Raw genomic sequence first — 18,295 nt, 5'->3', positions numbered from 1 at the left:
CCCCGGCACGGGCCCGGCCGATGCGGCCCCTTTAAGACTCGCCACAACAATGAAGCTTCCTCGGCGGCCGCTTTATCCTTCGCCGTCGCCCCGCCCCCGCCGCCGGTCCCCATTGGGGCCCCCCCACTTCACTCTCTCGCCTCCGCCATTGGTCCCCGCCCCCCGGCTCCGGACCGCCTCGCCTCATTCGTCCGCCTCCCTGCCACTCGACTCTGGGTCACCCAGCCCCGGCCCTAGGAGAACGACGATGTCAATCACCGCCCGCTGCCGGCCAATCAGACGCGGAGAGTCCGGGAGGCCCTGACCGTATGTGGAGTGGCGGGGCGGGCCCCGGGTTCATTCACAACATTCCGTGCCCCCTCCCCCCACCGGCTCTGCTCCCCCCACCCCCACCCTCTCCCCAGCCGACACCGGGCTAAGGCTGAGCTGACCCGCGGCGGAGTTCACACCTGGACCCGGGCGGTGTGGGTGCAGGGCACCCCGCCGGGCAGAGCCTACTACGCGGCTTTGTTTATTGTAGACTCGCTTCCGGTCAAGGGGAAGGGGGGGAAAGCCCACCAAAAAACAAAAAGCACGTTCACTGTTCGCCGCCGCCGCCGCCGCCGCCGCTTTCTGCCGGGCTCTCCCTCCCCGCCGCACATGTTCGACGCTGTCCCTGGGGTTTAGCATCCCAGAATCTCCGGTTTCACGTCCTCCCCCAAACCCTTGATTTACAGATGAGAAAAACTGAGGCTCGGCCAGCCGGGACTTCCCAGGCCTTCGTCCCCTTTTCCCTTTCTTCCTCCGTCCAAGCCACAAAACCCCCAACATTTCCCTCCAAAGGGAGACTCCTTTGTGCACCAGTCCCCTCCCCTCCCCCTATAGTGGAAGGTTCCTCTCTGCTCTGAGGATTTCCATTTCTGCTCACTCACCCATTGAAAGGACACCATCGTGGCCCTTTACTTCTATGGCCAGGGCCCACCCCCACCCACCCCAAGCCAGACATCCTGTTTGGTTAATGGCATCTCCCTCTCACACAGACACACAAAAGCGTGAGAAGGGGCTGCCTGGAGGAGTCTAGTAAAGGCTAGAGAAGCCCCAAATAAATAAAGAGCAATAGAAAGCCCGAGCTAGGGATGCGCCTGAGGACCGATGAACAGAGGCCTAATTCGCCAGCTCCATTTCAAACCAATGCCCCAACATCAGATGGCTCCCCCCCCCCTTTCATAAAGCCACTATGTGGACGGCAGATTTCCCCTTCCCCCATGGCCCAGCATGTGCAGCAACTTTCAGGGGAATGGAAGCCACATTTATTCTGGACTCCTCTGATCTCACTGTCTCGGCATTCTGTGATCCTGACCCCAAACAGATGTGTTTTTTCTCTATCCACTCAGAAAGGGTGACACCCTCCAACGGATCTAGATTCACACATTTAAGACATAAAAAGGATCTCCCCTATCTTTGCCACCTCCGGAGGACTTCCAGTGTCCCCCTCCCATCATTGTTTACTCTGTTTTACTCACACTGAGACCTCAGGAAACCAGCCCGATGAGTTTCACTTCCTGGTTCTGAGGCAGAATCTGGCTCCCGACCTACCAAGCCCTCCTGTTTCGGGCCTTTCGGTCCAAGGTTTCAAAGGTCCGTTTTTGGTTGTTGTTGTTGTTGCTTTTGTTTGTTTTGTTTTTAAACACAGGTTCATTAGCTTGCTGCCCTGCCAGGAAAATTGGGGCATTCCAGACAGAGGGGGGGGAAAGATGGAGGAGAGAAAGGAAATGGCCTGGCCCAGGAACTCTTCTCTCTGGGCCAGTTTTAAAACACCAGAGAATAATCTTCCCTCAGGAAGAATGGGCCGCTTTTGAATCCTACCATCCTTTGTCTCTGGCTCAGACAAAAGGAATTCTATGATACGTAGCAGGACGGGGGACAGAGTTGCTCCACTCCTTTTCCCAATTCCCACTCTCCTCTGGAACAGTCATCCTGGAGTTTTCCCTCTTACCAGCTCCTACTCCTAATATTTTATCCATTGACAACTTTCGTCAATTCTCCTCCCCAATATCTCTCAAAACCCTGTTTCTTCTACTAACGTCACTCCCATCATCACCTCACCGGAACACCGGCAGTGTTCAGCTTGGAATCGGTAACCTCTTGGTCCAGATTCTGGCATCACATGAGTGACCCAGGGCAAATCATTTAACCTTTCTGTGCCTCTGTTTCCCCCATGGTGAAAGGAAGGGTGCTGTCCAGCTCTAAAACCCTTGATCCTCCATAACTATTACAATCAACTTCTAATTGGTCCTCCTTTCAAGCATTTCCCTCCCCACAGCTGCTAAATCAATAATCAATCCTAAGACATAAGCCTGACCCTGATCAGAAATCTCCAGTGGCTCTTTAACCGCCTCTGGGATAAAAGACAAACTCCTCAGCTTGACATTTAAAGCCTTCGGCAGCTGGGCTTCCATTTACCTTTCTAAACATTTCACATTGCTCTGCTCCGTACACTTAACATTCCAGGCCAACTAGATTTCCAGCTAGTTCCTGGAAGTGACATTCCATCTCCCAAGTCTAGGCCTCTAGTCTTTCTCTCTTGGCAAGAATAGACTCCCTGGGTACTTAGTTTCCTTCTTGGAATTGAGACTTGAGCATCCTTTCAAAAGTGACTAATGATCTCCGAAACTAGTTAGTATTCTTCCCTTCTTTGAGTTATTTCATATCTACTTACCTATGCAAAGATTATATCCCCAAACAGAATAGATGTCAGGGACTGTTATTTTTGTTTCCCCAGTAGTTGCTTAATAAATATTGGTGCAGTAAGGGTGTTGTAAACTCGGATGGGGAAACTTGCCCAGTGAGATGACTGAGATGGTCCTGGCACTCCTCCTTTTGGGAAACCCCCTCTGAAGTCCTGGTGATGACACTGTAGGCCCAACCCTAGCTGTCAGTCAAAGCATCTGAAAGCCCTGGAGTTGCTCAAGGACTAAAAAAGCAAGTTCTTTAATGGTACCCGGTCTGGGCAACCAAGGTGGAGACTGCTGAGCAGTGAGACCTGGGAGCAGAGGCTGGATGATCACTCATTATTGTAGTGGGGTTCATTTTCAGTTACAGGTTGGACTCAAGAGACACCGAGGGTCTGTGAAACCCTAGATAACTTGGTGCTCTGGCTGTAATTCCTTAGATTTCTGTGAATCATGCTCCAGTAGCCCAGGTTTCTCAAAGATGAGACTCGCCCCCTGCTGGCAAGTGATACTCTGGCCTTTCCCTCTGGAGGAGAATGTTTTAAGACAGAAGCCCTTTAAGAATTGAAAAACTTTCAGTCCATAGAGCATCAAAACTGGGATACCCTCAGAAGAGTTCCACCCCACATTTTCTACAAGGTAAGCTAACATATCTACCCAAGATTATACAAGATGATGGCAGCAGCACACTCACCCTCCTATAGCTTGACAAACTCACTGAGGGTCTAGGCATTTCCCCCCAAGCTTTCCAGGAACTAAAATCTCAGCACATCTGGTCAAAGAGGCAGAAATTCTGACAGCTGATGGGCTCTCTTCCTCTCAAGTGATGGCCACAGCAGGTGCAAGGGCAGCTGGGAAGCTGAACACCACCACACTCCCCCTTTCCCCTGCAGATGGGTTTCACCACCCCCAGCTGTTTGCATGGAGAGGTCCTCTCCCCAGTGTTTTGTCTTCAACCTGCCAAATCAGCCCAGACTAGTGAGATGAATACTGAGATTTGGAGTCTAGAGAACCGGAACAGGGTCTCTACTCTGCCACTTACCATAAGACCCCAGGGGAGCCCAAGTTTCCTCATCAATTCACTCAGTTCCTCATCAATTCAACTCAAATATTCTTATTAAACACCTGGATGCAAGGCACTGGGCTAGGGTGCTCATGCTGCACAGACCAAAGCAGAAAAAGCTTCTGCCTTCAAGAGAGGATATGACATAATATATTTTTTCAGTACAAAGTAATCTGAGGAGGGAGAGAGTAATCACAAGGAGAGGGGGTGGGGGGGGAGAAGTGAAGGGAAGAGGGATTAGGGAAAACTCCTGGGAGGATGTGGCTAAGTTGAGCATTAAGACTCTTGAAGGCATTGAAGATGATGGAGAGCATTCTTAGGAGAGGGGGCAGCTGGGAGGAATGGAATGATGGTTCAGGCAACAACCCAGTAATCCAGTCTGACTGAAATTTAAAAGTGTGTGAAGGAGAATAATATGAAAAAAGTCTGGAAAGGTAGCTGAGGAATAAGATCGACAAAAAAGCTTGAATTCCAGGCTATGTTTTTATTCTATTCTAAAGATAACTAGGAACCCTTGAAGTTTTTTTTTTTTTTGAGGGGGAGGGGGGTAACACAGTCAGGCGTGTGCCTTAGGAAGATTATTCTGGCAGCTGTTCAAAGGACAGATTCAAAGGGGAGAGAGTGGAAGAAGGGAGACCAATTAGTAGACTAATAAAATAGTCCAGGGAAGAGGTTATTAGCGCCTGAACTATTTACAACAGTAGCTTTGTGACTACAGAGAAATGAAGATGGATGTGAGAGATGTACAAGAAAAAAGACTTGGCAACTGGCTAGAGAGATGAGGGAGAGAGAAGCAAGAATGACAGCAAGGTTATGAATTGAGGTGTTTTCAATAGAGGGAAGTTTGGAGATGGCAGGGTTGAGGAGAAGAGCAAGATCAGTTCTGCTTTGGAGATTTTAAATGGAGATGCTGCTGGGGCATTCCGTTTCTTAATTTGTAAAAAAGAGATACTTCATAGGGTTCCATGCATAGAGGTGGTTTTTAGATTGATGTAAGGTGAAAAAAACTAAAATAGCAGAGATCACTTTAGCCCTAAATGGGATTGGTTTCCATTGCTATAAGTCTTTGAACTGAAGGTCAAACTTGATGGTGCAGAAAAGATTTTTAGTTAGATTTGGATTGGGCCCATACATCTCTTTCTGACTTTAAGATTCTATATCCAGGCAGCTAGGTATGGCAGTAGATAAAGCACTGGCCCGGGAGTCAGGAGAATCTGAGTTCAAATCCAACCTCAGACACTTAATTACCTAACTGTGACCTTGGGCAAGTCACTTAACCCCCTTTGCTTTGCAAAAAATTAAATAGAATTTTTGATGGAAGAGAGGAAGGTCAAGGCATATCCCCCTAATTTTAGGGAGAAGCTATTCAAAGTATTCAAAGAAAGGATAGGCAGGATTATATGTTGTAAAGTTCTACATGGAAATCTACTCTATGATGATTTGAAAGCTCTGAAAGATGTAATTTTGGAGACTTAAGGAGAAAAAATTCAAATGAGTAATAAAAGCAAGAATATCCCAAAGAGATGTATATATGTAAAAGAACTCCTTAACCCAAATTAATTTTTTTTTGTTTTGCAAGGCAATAGTTTAGTGACTTGTCCAAAGTCATACAGCTAGATAATTATTAAATGTTTGAGATCACATTTGAACTCAGGTCCTCCTGACTCCAGAGTCAGTGCTCTATGCACTGCACTACCTAGCTACCCCACCAAATTAAATTTTAAAAGATCCTTTCAGAAGGTGGGAGTAAGGGCTGACAATAGAAGTATACAAAAGTGTGGCAGAATCCTCTTTATCAGGCATTTTAAACCTCTAAATGAGCTGAACTGAGGAAAACTAAAAAAAAAGCTATTTTTTGGGAAAGAGGAAGATCAAAAAAGAGATAGGACCATTATTGCTTGGCATGGATGGGATGATAACCGAAAATGGAAAGAAAAAAACTTTCCAGAATCTATTTTACTTGTTTTCTTTTGGTGAGAAAAACAGTAACAGATAATTGATTCTGGAATAGACAAAACAAAAATAACTAACAGGGAGTTGATCTCTTTGTCACCACAGACCATTCTGTTGTTCTGGGGGATAATCTCTCTCCTACTAGATTTTCATGACATTTACTCTCCTGATTCTGCTGCTTCTCATCTCCATCACTGACTCATATCATTCCTTGTCATAGCAGTAGATGGTCCCCAAAGTTCTGTTCTGGGTCTTAATCTTACTCTCTCTATGGTTTCTCCTGTAGTGATCTCATCAACTCCTAGGGGCTTAATTATCATCTCTATTCAGATGACTCAAAAATTTATATATCTAGTCTCAGACTCTCCTTTCAGTTTCAGTCCCACATCAAATTTTCCTACTGACATTTCAAGTATCCAGGCCAGAGACATGTCAAACTCAGAATATCTAAAATAACTTGCTTATTTCTCTAAATCTCCTTACCCCCAATCTGCCTCCTATCTTCTATCTCTGCATTTCTTTTTTTTTAAATCTATTTGTTTGTTTGTTTTTTAGGTTTTTGCAAGGCAGTGGGGTTAAGTGGCTTGCCCAAGGCACACAGCTAGGTAATTATTAAGTGTCTGGGACCAGATTTGAACCCAGGTACTCCTGACTCCAGGGCCTGTGCTTTATCCACTATGCCACCTAGCTGCCCCTATCTAGGCAAGGTATTACCATTTTTTAAACTTTGGTGTTATTCTTGATTCATTAGCCCAAGTATTGAATCAGTTGTCAAAGTTTTGTTCCTTTTTTTTTTTTTTCAGTTTTTGCAAGGCAATGAGGTTAGGTGGCTTGCCCAGGGCCACACAGCTAGGTAATTATTGTCTGAAGCCAGATTTGAACTCAGGTACTCCTGACTCCAGGGCCAGTGCTCTATCCACTGTACCACCTAAGCACCCCTTGTTCCTATCTTCATAACATTTTTATCTTCCCCCTTCTCTCCACTCAAACAATTGTCACCTTAGTTTAAGCCCTTATCACTTCTTAATTATTGCAGCAGCTTCCTCACATTAATCTTCCTACTTCAAGGAGGGCCACTTGCAATCATCCTTCACACTTATCTTTGACATACCATGGAGAATGGAAGAGGTTCCATAGGTCTGGAAATGGACAAATGTCCTGATTTTCCAAAATGAGAAGGGAATAAAAACTGCAAATCATATATCAGTGAGTTTGACTTAGACTTCTAGCAAAATTATGCCATGTTTTATAAAAGAGACAGATCCTGAATATCTAGACAAGTAATGGGTAATCATAGAGAGCCAGTGTGACTAAGAACAGCTCATCTCTTTTGTCAGGGAGCAGGGGAACACAGTAGATAGCCTAGCTTTCCTCTATTTTAGCAAAGCGTTGGACCAAGTCTTGCATACTTTCCCTCTGGGAAAGAGAGAGCTAAGCAAAATATACAATACAGTTAAATGAATTCAAAACTGGCTTAATGACCAGATTCATAGAAGAATCATTAATAGATTGATATCAACTTGGAAAGAGGCCACTAGTAGAAATGTTCCAGGGAGCTGGGCTTGGCCCTTTCCTGTTTAACTTTTTAAAATCTTAAGTGATTTGGATAAAGCCATGGGTGCCATACTTATTAAACTAAGATAACCCATTACTTTTCTAGATGTTCAGTAACTATCTCCTTGATAAGACAAGGCATAATTTTGCTAGGAATCTAAGTCAAACTCACTGATATATAATCTACAGTCTCAATTCCCTTCCCACTTTGGAAAATGACATCCTGAAGAAGCCTGCCTTGGCCAGAGGACAAATGGATCAGTTTTGGGCACTGTATTTTAAGAACAAACTAGAATAGAGTAGAGTAATTAGGATAGTGAAGAATCTTGAGACCAGTTCCTGAAGGAATTCTCATATGGCATGGGAATGTCTAACCTAGAGAAAAGATTCAAGGAGAAAGTGAGAGCTTACTTAAAGGCTCTCAGGGGCTTGGACTTGTTTTGTTGGGGGGCCCTCCCCCCAGGAACACATGAAAGAGAAATGAGAGGAAACTTCGAAGGGGAAGATATAGTGTTGAAATTAAGAAATAAATCTTAGTGATCAGAACTATCAGAAAGTGGAGTATGTTACTTGCAACATAGAATTTCCCCTCCCATCTTCAGCAGACTATATCACCACTTTTTATATAGTGGAGAAAAAGTTTTCTTTTATGGTTGTGTGTCTGTGTGTGTGTGTGTGTGTGTGTGTGTGTGTGTGTGTGTGTGTGTGTCTGTGTTGGTGTAAGTGGCTATGTAGTCAATCAAAAACCACTTTATTAAGCATTTAGATGTACAAGGCCCCCATACTAAGCACTGGGAATAAAAAGAGAAGAAGCAAGACGCTTTTTTGCTCTCAAAGAACTTCCACTGTAATGGAAGATACAACATGCAAACAACTATGTACAAACTATAGACAAGAAAAATTGGAGATAATTAACCAAGGGAAGGCTCTGGAATAAAGAAGGATCAGGAAAGATTTCTAGTAGAATGTAGGATTTTTGTTGGAATTTGAATGAAACCAGGAGACAGAGATGAGGAAGGAGAGAATTCTAGATAGCCAGGAGAAAGACCTGGAGCTGGGAGATGGGTATGTCCTTTCCAAACCTGAGATTTTATGGTCTACTGTAGTCTTACAGATCAGAGGACAACTTCAGTCACTTCACTAGGTCTGGCGCACAATTAATAAATACTCATTGACTGATAGCTAATGTCACCTAAATTGGGGTGACTTCTCTCAGTTGCTACATCATATTGATGATGGGTGTTGATCTTGTGGTCCCCTAATCCGCCCCCCCCAGTCTCTTTCAAATGAACTTTGATTAGTCCTATTTCCCTCATCTTAAACCTTTGTAATTCATTTATTCAAACTGTTTATTTATATTGATCTGGCCTGTTGGGATCTAATGTTTGTCCTTTATTCTGAAGATCATACCATGATATCAGGGCAGTGATGCCATGACAAGTACATGAATTGGATTTGAGTGGGGGTGGGGTGTGTGTGCTAAGTTTCCAGTCTCACTTTCTCCTCCAGAACCATTTGGGTCCAATGGCCAGATATAAATCAGGATGCCTGGAGATGGTCTTGGATGCAATGGTATCAGGGTTAAGCGATTTGCCTGTCTGAGGCTGGATTTGAACTCCTGCCCTCCTGACTCCAAAGCCAGCTCACTATACATTACGCTATCTAGCTGCTGCTGTTGGGAATCTGTTAATGACCTGACTCACCTAAAAGGTAGGCTAAGCCTTCCCAGTTTTCTGTCATCTCTAAGTAAAATAGGCACGCAATCTATATCTTCAACCTAGTCATTAATAAAAATGTTCAGTAGATCCTTCAGGGAATTCCCTCAATAATAAAGTACTGACATTTATAAGGAGTTCTTAGCATAACTATGAGTATTAGCATTTCCATTTTACAAGCAAAGTAACTCAGAGAAGTTTAAATAATGTCCTCAAGGTCATTACAAGGGATATTAGAGTTGGGATTTGAAGGAAGGTTTCTTCTGCTTTCAAGTCTAGTGCTCTAATTCAACGTACTATACATTTTTTTGAATTCTGATTGATATTCATTTTTTTTTAATTACAGTGTTTTTCCTCTTCAACTTTTTGGATTATTAAAAACTACTTAGGTTGTACAGAAAAGCCAAATTTCCTTGGAGAGCCTTCCTTGGCCAGAGCACAAATGGATTAGTTCTGGGCACTGTAATTTAGGAACAAACTAGAACATCTGGAGGAGAGTAATTAGTATGGTGAAGGATCCTGAGACCAGTTCCTGAAGGAATCCTCATATGGCATGGAAATGTCTAGCCTAGAGAAAAGATTCAAGGAAAAGGTATGTTTTCAACATTCTTCCACTTACATATTTACAAGTTACACAATTTTCTTCCACCTTCCCTACCCCCATCAGCAAACAGTCTAGTGAAGGCTATACATGTATATTTGTGTTTAACATTCAACATACTACATTGACTGATTCATCATTACTCTTTGTGATCAGCAGGCCAGTTTGGGAATCCATGGAACTATATAATCATCACTTCTTTTCCAAGCCATTAACATCAGATATGGAGTCTTTTTCTCCTACAGGAAATCCCATATTTCTCTCAAAAGTTCCTTCTACATAGTAGGAAAGCAATTAATATAGTTTCAGAGAGGAAAGGAAGACAGGGATCCCATTATTTAATGAGTAATAACCAGATTATCCTCACTCCTCACCCCTCCTCCCAGATATCAACCTTTTTTGTCTTCCTACATACACCTTATTAACCTTACCTATAATTTTGTGATCCAGGGACATGGACCTCTGGATGCTCCTCAAACAAGACTCTCCATCTTCTGGCTTCAGGCATCTTCTTTTAGGGTGCCCCATGCTTGGAATGCTCTCCCTTGTTTGTTTGTTTGTTTTAGGTTTTTTGCAAGGCAATCGGAGTTAAGTGGCTTGCCCAAGGCCACACAGCTAGGTAATTATTAAGTGTTTGAGACCAGATTTGAACTCAGGTCCTCCTGACTCCAGGCCCGGTGTTCTATCCACTGCTGCACCTAGCTGCCCCTGACCTTTCTCCTTTGTTTAAGAATCTCCAGTGGTAGGGGCAGCTAGATGGAACAGTGGATAGTGTATTAACCCTGGAGTCAGGACTTGAATTCAAATCCTACCTCAGATATGGAATAACCTAGCTGTATGACCCTGGGTAAGTCACTTAACCCTATGGCCTTGCAAAAAAAACAAACAAAAAACCCAATCTTCAGAGGTTTTCTAATGTATGAAGGATAAAATGCAAACTCTTTCTGCTTGCTACTCAAATCCTATCATAATTTGGTGTCAGGCTACCCTCCCAGACTTATTTTGCATTACTCCCTTTTATATCTCCTAGGTTACAAATGGCCCTCCATACAGTTCCTTGACTTTCCCTGCTTTTATACAGGCTGTCCCCCCAACCCCAAAGGTGTTCCTTCCTCAGTCTCAGACTTTTGGTATCACTGGCTTTCTTCAAGGTTCACCCCTGGTGCCACTTAAGAGAAACCATTCCCCAGCTGTCCCTGCTCTGTCTGTTTTTATGCTGTATTCCTTATTCCTATTTGACTGTCTCACCAGGGCATATGGCCTTGGACTTGGTGGGCTCTAAATGCTCCTGGAAACAAACTCAGAGCATAAGACCCCAGCCAGGTCTTCTGACTCCAAATGCACACTAAGTTCTCTACTATGTGAAGCAGGATAAATTTATAAATATTCTTCCCTCTCAAATCTTTTAATTCTGACATTCCTGGAATTGCTGACACTGGCCCAACACCCTTTCCACAAAGGCCTAGTTTACTGAAGGGAGGAGACAAGATGACCACAAGGACTGATTTACACGTGGCATGACATATGAAGCTTGCAAAATACTGTAATTTCCACAAAGGGAATAGGGGTGATAGAAGATTGATTCTTACAACAGCCAGGAAGGACCTTAAAGATTATACAGACCAGGGTTCTTAATCTGGAGTCTATGACTTTGTTTGTAGAGTATTTTGATAAATGATACTCAATAAATTGGCTTTCTTTATAATCCTGTATTTTATGCATTTAAAGTCTTCAATTTAAAAAATAATATTGAGTAACCATTATCCTGAAAGAATGAATCTGCCTTGGGATAGCTAAGTGGTACAGTGGATAGAGCACTGACCTTGGAGTCAGGAGGAACTGAGTTCAAATGTGACCTCAGAGTTTGTTTTAGCTGTGTGATCCTGGGCAAGTCACTTAACCCCACTGTCTCCAAAAAAATGAATCTTAGTGCTCACATTTAAACAGTATCCTCTACCCCTCTGATTAAACCTTGACCAGAGGGCTAAGGCCATAGGTTCCAGTGCCTCTATATAAAGGAGGGGGCTCAGCAAAGTGTTTCTTCACCTGCCCTTGTTCTAGGCACTTTCTCCCCAGCCCTTCAGCTTTCTTTTGTGTTGTTCTATCCTTAGATTGTAGCTCTTTGAGGATAGGAACCACTTTTGTTTTTGTACCCCCGTGTGGAGCACCTAAATAATTCATTGGCTTGACCTATTCAGATAAAGGACTCATAGGTTTCACCAGATTGCTAAAAGGGGTCCATCATATCAAGGGAAAAAAACCCCATGAAAAACTTGATTTGGGGGGCGGCTAGATGGCACAGTGGTTGGAACACTGGCCCAGGAGTCAAGAGTACCTGAGTTCAAATGTGACCTCAGACACTTATGTGTGGCCCCAGGCAAATCACTTAACCCCATTGCCTTGCAAAAAAAAAAATAATTATTTTCCAAAATTACAATTAGATATGAGCCAGAATCTGATCTGGGTCTTCATGTCAGACCATGGAGAACACTCCTTCTACAACTGAAGATCTTGCTAAGGACTAAATGGATCTCCCTAAGATCCATCTAGAATTTCCCTTCATTCCAGTCCTTTCCAGTTTCTTGGTGAGAAACAAGAGGACAACTTTAACATCACCTCAAGAGAATAGAACTTCTGGTTCATATGTGACCTGGATTCAAGATTCTTCACTGCCCTTCCCCGGATAGTCTATTAAAATCAGATCCAGGTCTTAACCCAAGAACCCAGATGGGTCCATCTGACTAGTTAATGTGGGGTACAATTGACCTATCATCTTCTTTCATTTGGAAGCTGCAAGCTTTCTTCAGTTTAATCAATATTAACTAATTGCAACCATGTATAAAGCCTTATGCCAGACAAAAAATTCCAATCTGAACTTTTTCCTGATCATTCCAGATACAAAGTTTCCTTCCTTGTTTCCAGATCAGGAAGAGGACTTCTTTTTTTAAATTTTTGTCCCGAGACATAAAACACCAAAAGATTGGGTGAAAAGTCTCCACAAAGAGCATTGAACTGCCATACTGTGCTTTCAGGCAGCATAGCTTCCTTCCCAGTTGGAACTTAATTCTCTTGCAGATTGATAGCTTTAACAACAGGCTCCAGAAGGAAGGACCAGAATTCTTTTCTCTGGGAAAATGTGTGAAATAGGACTCTTAAAAAAACCTACCGGGGCGGCTAGGTGGCATAGTGGATAAAGCACCGGCCTTGGAGTCAGGAGTACCTGGGTTCAAATCCGGTCTCAGACACTTAATAATTACACAGCTGTGTGGCCTTGGGCAAGCCACTTAACCACATTTGCCTTGCAAAAACCTAAAAAAAAAACAACCCACAAATCTACCAAGCCAAGGGAATGGCGGGATTCCATTTTCAAGTCTGGAACCAGGTAGAATAATACACAAGCCTTCTGGGGAAAAAATAGCATCCTGTGTAAACTATACTATGTATGTAACATATTCCCCCCCCCAGTTTTTTCCTCTCCTCAGCTTCTCCCTTGATAAGGGCATCTGACTTGAGTGACTCTTGAGCTGAGAAGAACAGCAATTTCATTGTATAATCTCTTTAAGTTTTATTTATTTATTTATTTTTGCAAGGCAAATGGGGTTAAGTGTCTGAGGCTGGAATTTGAACTCAGGTACTCCTGACTCCAGGGCCGGTGCTCTATCCACTGTGCCACCTAGCTGCCCCTCTTTAAGTTTTATAATGCCCCATTCCCCTCATCCCCTCTCTCCTTACACACACACACACACACACACAAAATAATCATGTCAAATTGGAAATACAGGGCAAAACCAGGTTCTAAGAGGTTCACTGATTTTTCCCACCATCACAAGGCCAGGAAGTAGGTGTTAAGAGGCAGTACTGGAACCTAGGTCTCTGGGTTCTTTCCACTGCATCCTCCTGCCTCTTCCCCCAACAGCCTGCAGCCACAAGGAAAGCAAGTTCCTTCTCATTCACAGAACCAGAGAAGTACACAGTATAAAGCAGCTGTTTCCTTTTTATTGCTTCAAGTTAAACAGAGGATGGAGGGCTCAAGGAGAAATACAAAGATAAAAAAGGGCTGAAGTGCATTCTGGAGCTGCTGCAGATATCTCTGAACAGTCAGGTCCTCCTGAGAGGACCCCTACTCTTTCCCACTGAATGTTTCAGGGGATCTGAGAAGCTGCAGGCCTCAGATGATGCTCTATTTTGGTCAAACTGAGGCCTGAGAAGTTGTGGTGAAAAGAAGACAAATAACAGGGCTATCCCTGACTGAAGAAGTCTGTTTCTTCTCTCCTAATAAAGCTCTCACCACATATGTATCAACATACATATCCAGGCCCCAGAGATTTCAGGGCCACAGGGCCAGGCAGTCAAGCAAGGGCTGGGATGAAGGGCCTCCCCCTTCTCTTCTTCCCTCTGTCAGGATTAATTCTTGTCACCAGATTCCTTTTTCTTGGCTCCTTTATTTGGGGCCTTCAGAAGGGCCAGTTTCTTGGGCAAGCTGGAGCTGGCTTTCATCATAACCTCATGTTCAATCTTCTTTCGGATACCCACCTCCAGGTTCTGAGAAGGAATAAGCAGGATTCTTAGGACAGCATTTATAGTAAGGAGGATGGAAGAAGTCAGCCTCTAACTTGAAAGTCCAACCTACTTGCCCCCTTGTCAACAAAGATAAAGTTATTGGCTTAAGCTAAGGAAACACACAATTAAGAACTAGGAAAAAGGGGTGAAAGCAAGTAGCTGCAGGAGGATCAAATTTCTTAGTTTCCAGAAGCCCTCTCTAAGTTAAATGGACAGCATAGCTCTGTGCATCAAGGTTCCCTGTGTTTATAGAGGAGATAGCAGGGTGTGTGTGTGTGTGTTTGTGTGTACACAAACTCGTGTATGTGAAAATATGCGTAAGCTCCATAGATATGAGGGTAAAGTTAGAGGCATGACCTGCAAACACTGTGTGGAATGGGAGGATGGTCAGCTTTGGGACTGGAAGTTAATGTGCATTTTTGCAGCAGGGAAAAGAAGCTTGATAACAGACACCTTTCGGCTTAAAGAAAAGGTCTGGTATAAGCCCTGTGTGGTAAGGGGCAGTTATGAGTTTCATAGGACAAGTGATGCAAAGAAAGCATCCTGAGTCATTCTAGCCCAGGCACTCACCTTCTTTAGTTTCTGCTGCTGGATGACCCTAGCCTTTTTGGGGGCTATCATCCGTCCTGGAGAGAGGAACATAGGAATGAGAAGGATGTGAGAAGGAGGTAAAGGGAACAAAGGACATGGGAAAGAGGGGATGTGAGGAGGGGGACAAGAAGGCCTGAAGACTGATTGGTTAATATTAGAAAAATTATGGGCATAATTGAACATATCAATAACAAAACTAACATATCTGATGATTTTAGTAGATGCCGAAAAAACTGGCAAAATACAACACCTTTAACTATTAAAAATACTAGAGGGGTGGCAAGGTGGCGTAGTGGATAAAGCACAGACCCTGGAGTCAGGAGTACCTGGGTTCAAATCTGGTCTCAGACACTTAATAATTACCTAGCTGTGTGGCCTTGGGCAAGCCACTTAACCCCATTTGCCTTGCAAAAAAACTAAAAAAAAAAAAAAACCTAGAGTACAGGAATAAATGGAGTTTTAAGTAAAACAGTAAGTATTATCTATTTAAAACCATCAGTAAGCATTATATGTAATGGGGATAAACTAGTTGTATTCTCAATAAAATCAAGAGGTGAGGGGTAGCTAGGTGGTGCAGTGGATAGAGCACCGGCCCTGGAGTCAGGAGTACCTGGGTTCAAATCCGGCCTCAGACACTTAATAATTATCTAGCTGTGTGGCTTTGAGCAAGCCACTTAACCTCACTGCCTTGCAAAAATCTTTAAAAAAAAGAGGGAAAACGAAAATCAGGGGATGAAACAGATGCCCATTACCACTGCTCTTATTCGATATTACATAGAAATGTTATTTCATCAGTAGGAGAAGGAAAAAAATCTTGGTTGACCCCCCTCCCCCCGCCTTGCTTCCTCCCTGCGACTTTGCCTAACTTGAATAAGGCGTGTGACGGCAGAAACCCATAGGGATGCAGAGAAGGGCCCAAGGATGTGAGGGGCACAGGGGGGAGTCGGCCATGGGAGTGGAGGGGTGCAGCAGGAGGGAGAGTGTGGGGAAGGCACACAAGGGAGGAGTGGGGTGGAAGGGCAGCGCCGGGGCCCGGCGGGCCTGCGAGGTCTCGGGGGCACGGAAGGCGGGAACACGGTCTGGGGACCGAGGGGTCGCTAAGCGCGTGAGGCCGGGGGCGCACGCATGGGCAGTCAGACCCCTCGCCCCGCTCCTCACCGCCTTTCTTCGGGCCCCGGCAGGTGGAAGACGCCGTGGCGGCCGATGCCTTCTTGGCCGGTTTCCGGCCCTGAAACTTCTGCTTCCCTTGGGCCATGGCCGCGCCGCTCCACTGCGGAAGAGAAACGCAGCAGACGCAAGGGTTGCCGGGAGACTAGCGGGGGCGGTGCGCGCAAGGGCTGCTGGGATACAGCGTACCGCTGGGCCGCACGCGCAAGGGCTGCTGGGATACAGCGGGGCCCAGATTAAAGGCACGGCCCCTTCCCCCCGCGGTTGCGTGGGATTATGGGATCGCGGTGGAGCGTTGATCCCGCCCCATCATTTTACATAGGAGGCCCTGGGCCTTGCCTAAGGTCACACCGGGCCTTTGAATCCATATGAATCCAACTGGAAAACTTGGACTTGGGCCCGGCCTCCTTATTTCACAGACGGGGGAAATCGAGGCATATAATAATGATTTAGGCAAAGTCACAGGGGAGGATGCCAGGCAGGGCGGGATTTGAACCAAGATCCTGGAGCTCAGGGAACCCTCTGCCAAAGGCCACGCATTCCCTCCATGTCCTCTTCCAAATTTAAAAAGTTTTCATCTCATGAAATCTGGGGAATCCTTCATCCTTCTTTTGGCAGAAATCGTGAGCTTTCTGGATTTGGGAGTCAGCACAGAAGGTTCTAGTCTTAGCAGTTGCATTGATTGCAAAGTAAGGAGCCTCTGGGAGTCAGATACACTTATGGTAGAGTTCCAATGAAAATTGGATTCAATAAACTTTTATAATAGTTGCAAAGTTCTGTTTTTGTTTTTTTTCTCTCTCTGGAACTCCTCTTCATTCTCCAGATTCTCCTCCATCCCAGGGCACTTGGCCCCTTGAAGGTTCACTTCATGATTGGTTGGTTCTTTTGGTTTCATTGATTGGTTCTACATTTTTTAAAAAGTGCTCAATTCACTTACATCTTCATATCCTTTGAGACAACATTCCAGATTGTCTGGACTTTCTCCAGCTTCTCTTCCACACACCACTCCCCTCACTTTGCAGCTTCCTCTTTATATGTTTGTTGCCTTACTGCATTAGAATCCAAACTCTTCAAAAGCAAGGTATTTCTGAGTCTATTTGTATTCCTAATGCTTAGGCACATAGTAAGAGTTTAATAAATTTATTTATTGATTTGCTCTAGGGTTGAGAATAAAAATACAGTCCCCTGCCCTCAGGTGGAGAAGTGTATAGAACACCAGCCCAGGAGTCAGGAGGACCTGAGTTCAAATCCAATAATCTGTGTGACCCTGGGCAAGTCATGTAACCCCATTGCCCTGCAAAAAAAAAAGTCATTGTGAGGAGAGAGTCTGTTTGAGGGCAGGAAGAGATTGGGGAACAGATTAATGAGCCTCCTACCCAATATTCAGATTTTTCTGAGTGTCCTTCCTGGGTCCTTGCTAGAACTGGGAATTCTAGTAATGTCTTAATTATTAGCTTTGCAGTCCTTATATCTGCTTTGCTCAATGCTTTTTTTGTCTTCTGTCTGCCCAGTATCAGTGCCTACTGCATAGGGTCATCCTTGCCCTTTAACCTTTTATGTGAAGTTGGGGTCTGGTCTGTCTAGAGACTTAATCATTTTATTATCAACACCTGGGAGTCTTTGATATTCAAAAGCCTTTCCTACAGCATGTTTTATAACTTAATTAGAAGTTTTGTTCCTTCTTACTGTTCCTTGGTGGCACCAACTTCTGACATCCAGACCTACTTGAAATAGATAATTATCTGAGATCATTTTCCCCTCTCTATATATAACTGAGCATGTGTCAGATTTCTCTTTGCTAGAGTTATCTCCCAACTCTAGGCTATCACAGGGTCCAATAAAATGCCAACTTGCCTGAGACAAAGCCCACATCTCATGACTTCTTTCTCAGACATCCAATGCTGAAGTGTGAACCCCAACAATAGTAGTTTAAATGTAATGTAGATTATGGGAATAGAGTGAAATAAGGTCAGGAAAATGATGCTGGCATGAGGTCTGAAGAGTTTCTATTTTTTCTTATAGCCACTGAAAGTTTTTGAAATAGGGAATGACATTCCCTGTTCATTCAGAAATTATTTTCAGAATACCATTCAGATTATTTTCAGAATAACATTTTGTTCATTCAGAATACTATTTTGGTATAATACATAGTCTATAAACATTTATTAAGCACCTAATAGATGTGGGGCAATGTGCTAAATTCTGGGGATAAAAAAAAGAAGCCAAAGACAGGAACTCATAATCTACTGCATGGGTGGGGAACCTTTTTTTTCCGCCAAGGGCTATTTGGATATTTATAACATTATTCACCTGTTATAGTTGGTCAAACATTTAATTAATTCACCCCTAAAAAGCACCTAGATTTATTAAATTTTGAGTC

General features: G+C 44.0%; 1 protein-coding gene across 1 annotated transcript; it reads right to left on the bottom strand.

Annotated features, from left to right (window-relative positions):
- Positions 1-13,550: 13,550 nt before the first annotated feature.
- On the bottom strand, positions 13,551-16,063 carry CXH19orf53 (chromosome X C19orf53 homolog). The gene is made up of 3 exons (XM_074203569.1): positions 15,907-16,063; positions 14,728-14,783; positions 13,551-14,139 (listed from the first exon to the last, which is right to left on the bottom strand). Exons 1-3 carry the CDS (start codon positions 16,001-16,003, stop codon positions 14,002-14,004), a joined length of 291 nt encoding a protein of 96 aa, XP_074059670.1. The 5' UTR covers positions 16,004-16,063; the 3' UTR covers positions 13,551-14,001.
- Positions 16,064-18,295: the final 2,232 nt, after the last annotated feature.

This window comes from Macrotis lagotis, chromosome X (assembly GCF_037893015.1).
Source record: "Macrotis lagotis isolate mMagLag1 chromosome X, bilby.v1.9.chrom.fasta, whole genome shotgun sequence".
In the NCBI taxonomy this organism is placed as follows: Eukaryota; Metazoa; Chordata; class Mammalia; order Peramelemorphia; family Peramelidae; genus Macrotis; species Macrotis lagotis.
Note: the sequence above shows the minus strand (reverse complement) of the source record. Positions and strands in the feature narration are given on the sequence as shown.

Excerpts from the sequence above, each read along its gene's own strand:
- CXH19orf53 (XM_074203569.1), bottom strand. The coding sequence starts at position 16,003 with ATGGCCCAAGGGAAGCAGAAGTTTCAGGGCCGGAAACCGGCCAAGAAG. Across the intron at positions 14,784-15,906 it reads CCGGGGCCCGAAGAAAGGCG|GACGGATGATAGCCCCCAAA; the intron begins GTGAGGAGCGGG and ends TCCTCTCTCCAG. Across the intron at positions 14,140-14,727 it reads AGCAGCAGAAACTAAAGAAG|AACCTGGAGGTGGGTATCCG; the intron begins GTGAGTGCCTGG and ends ATTCCTTCTCAG.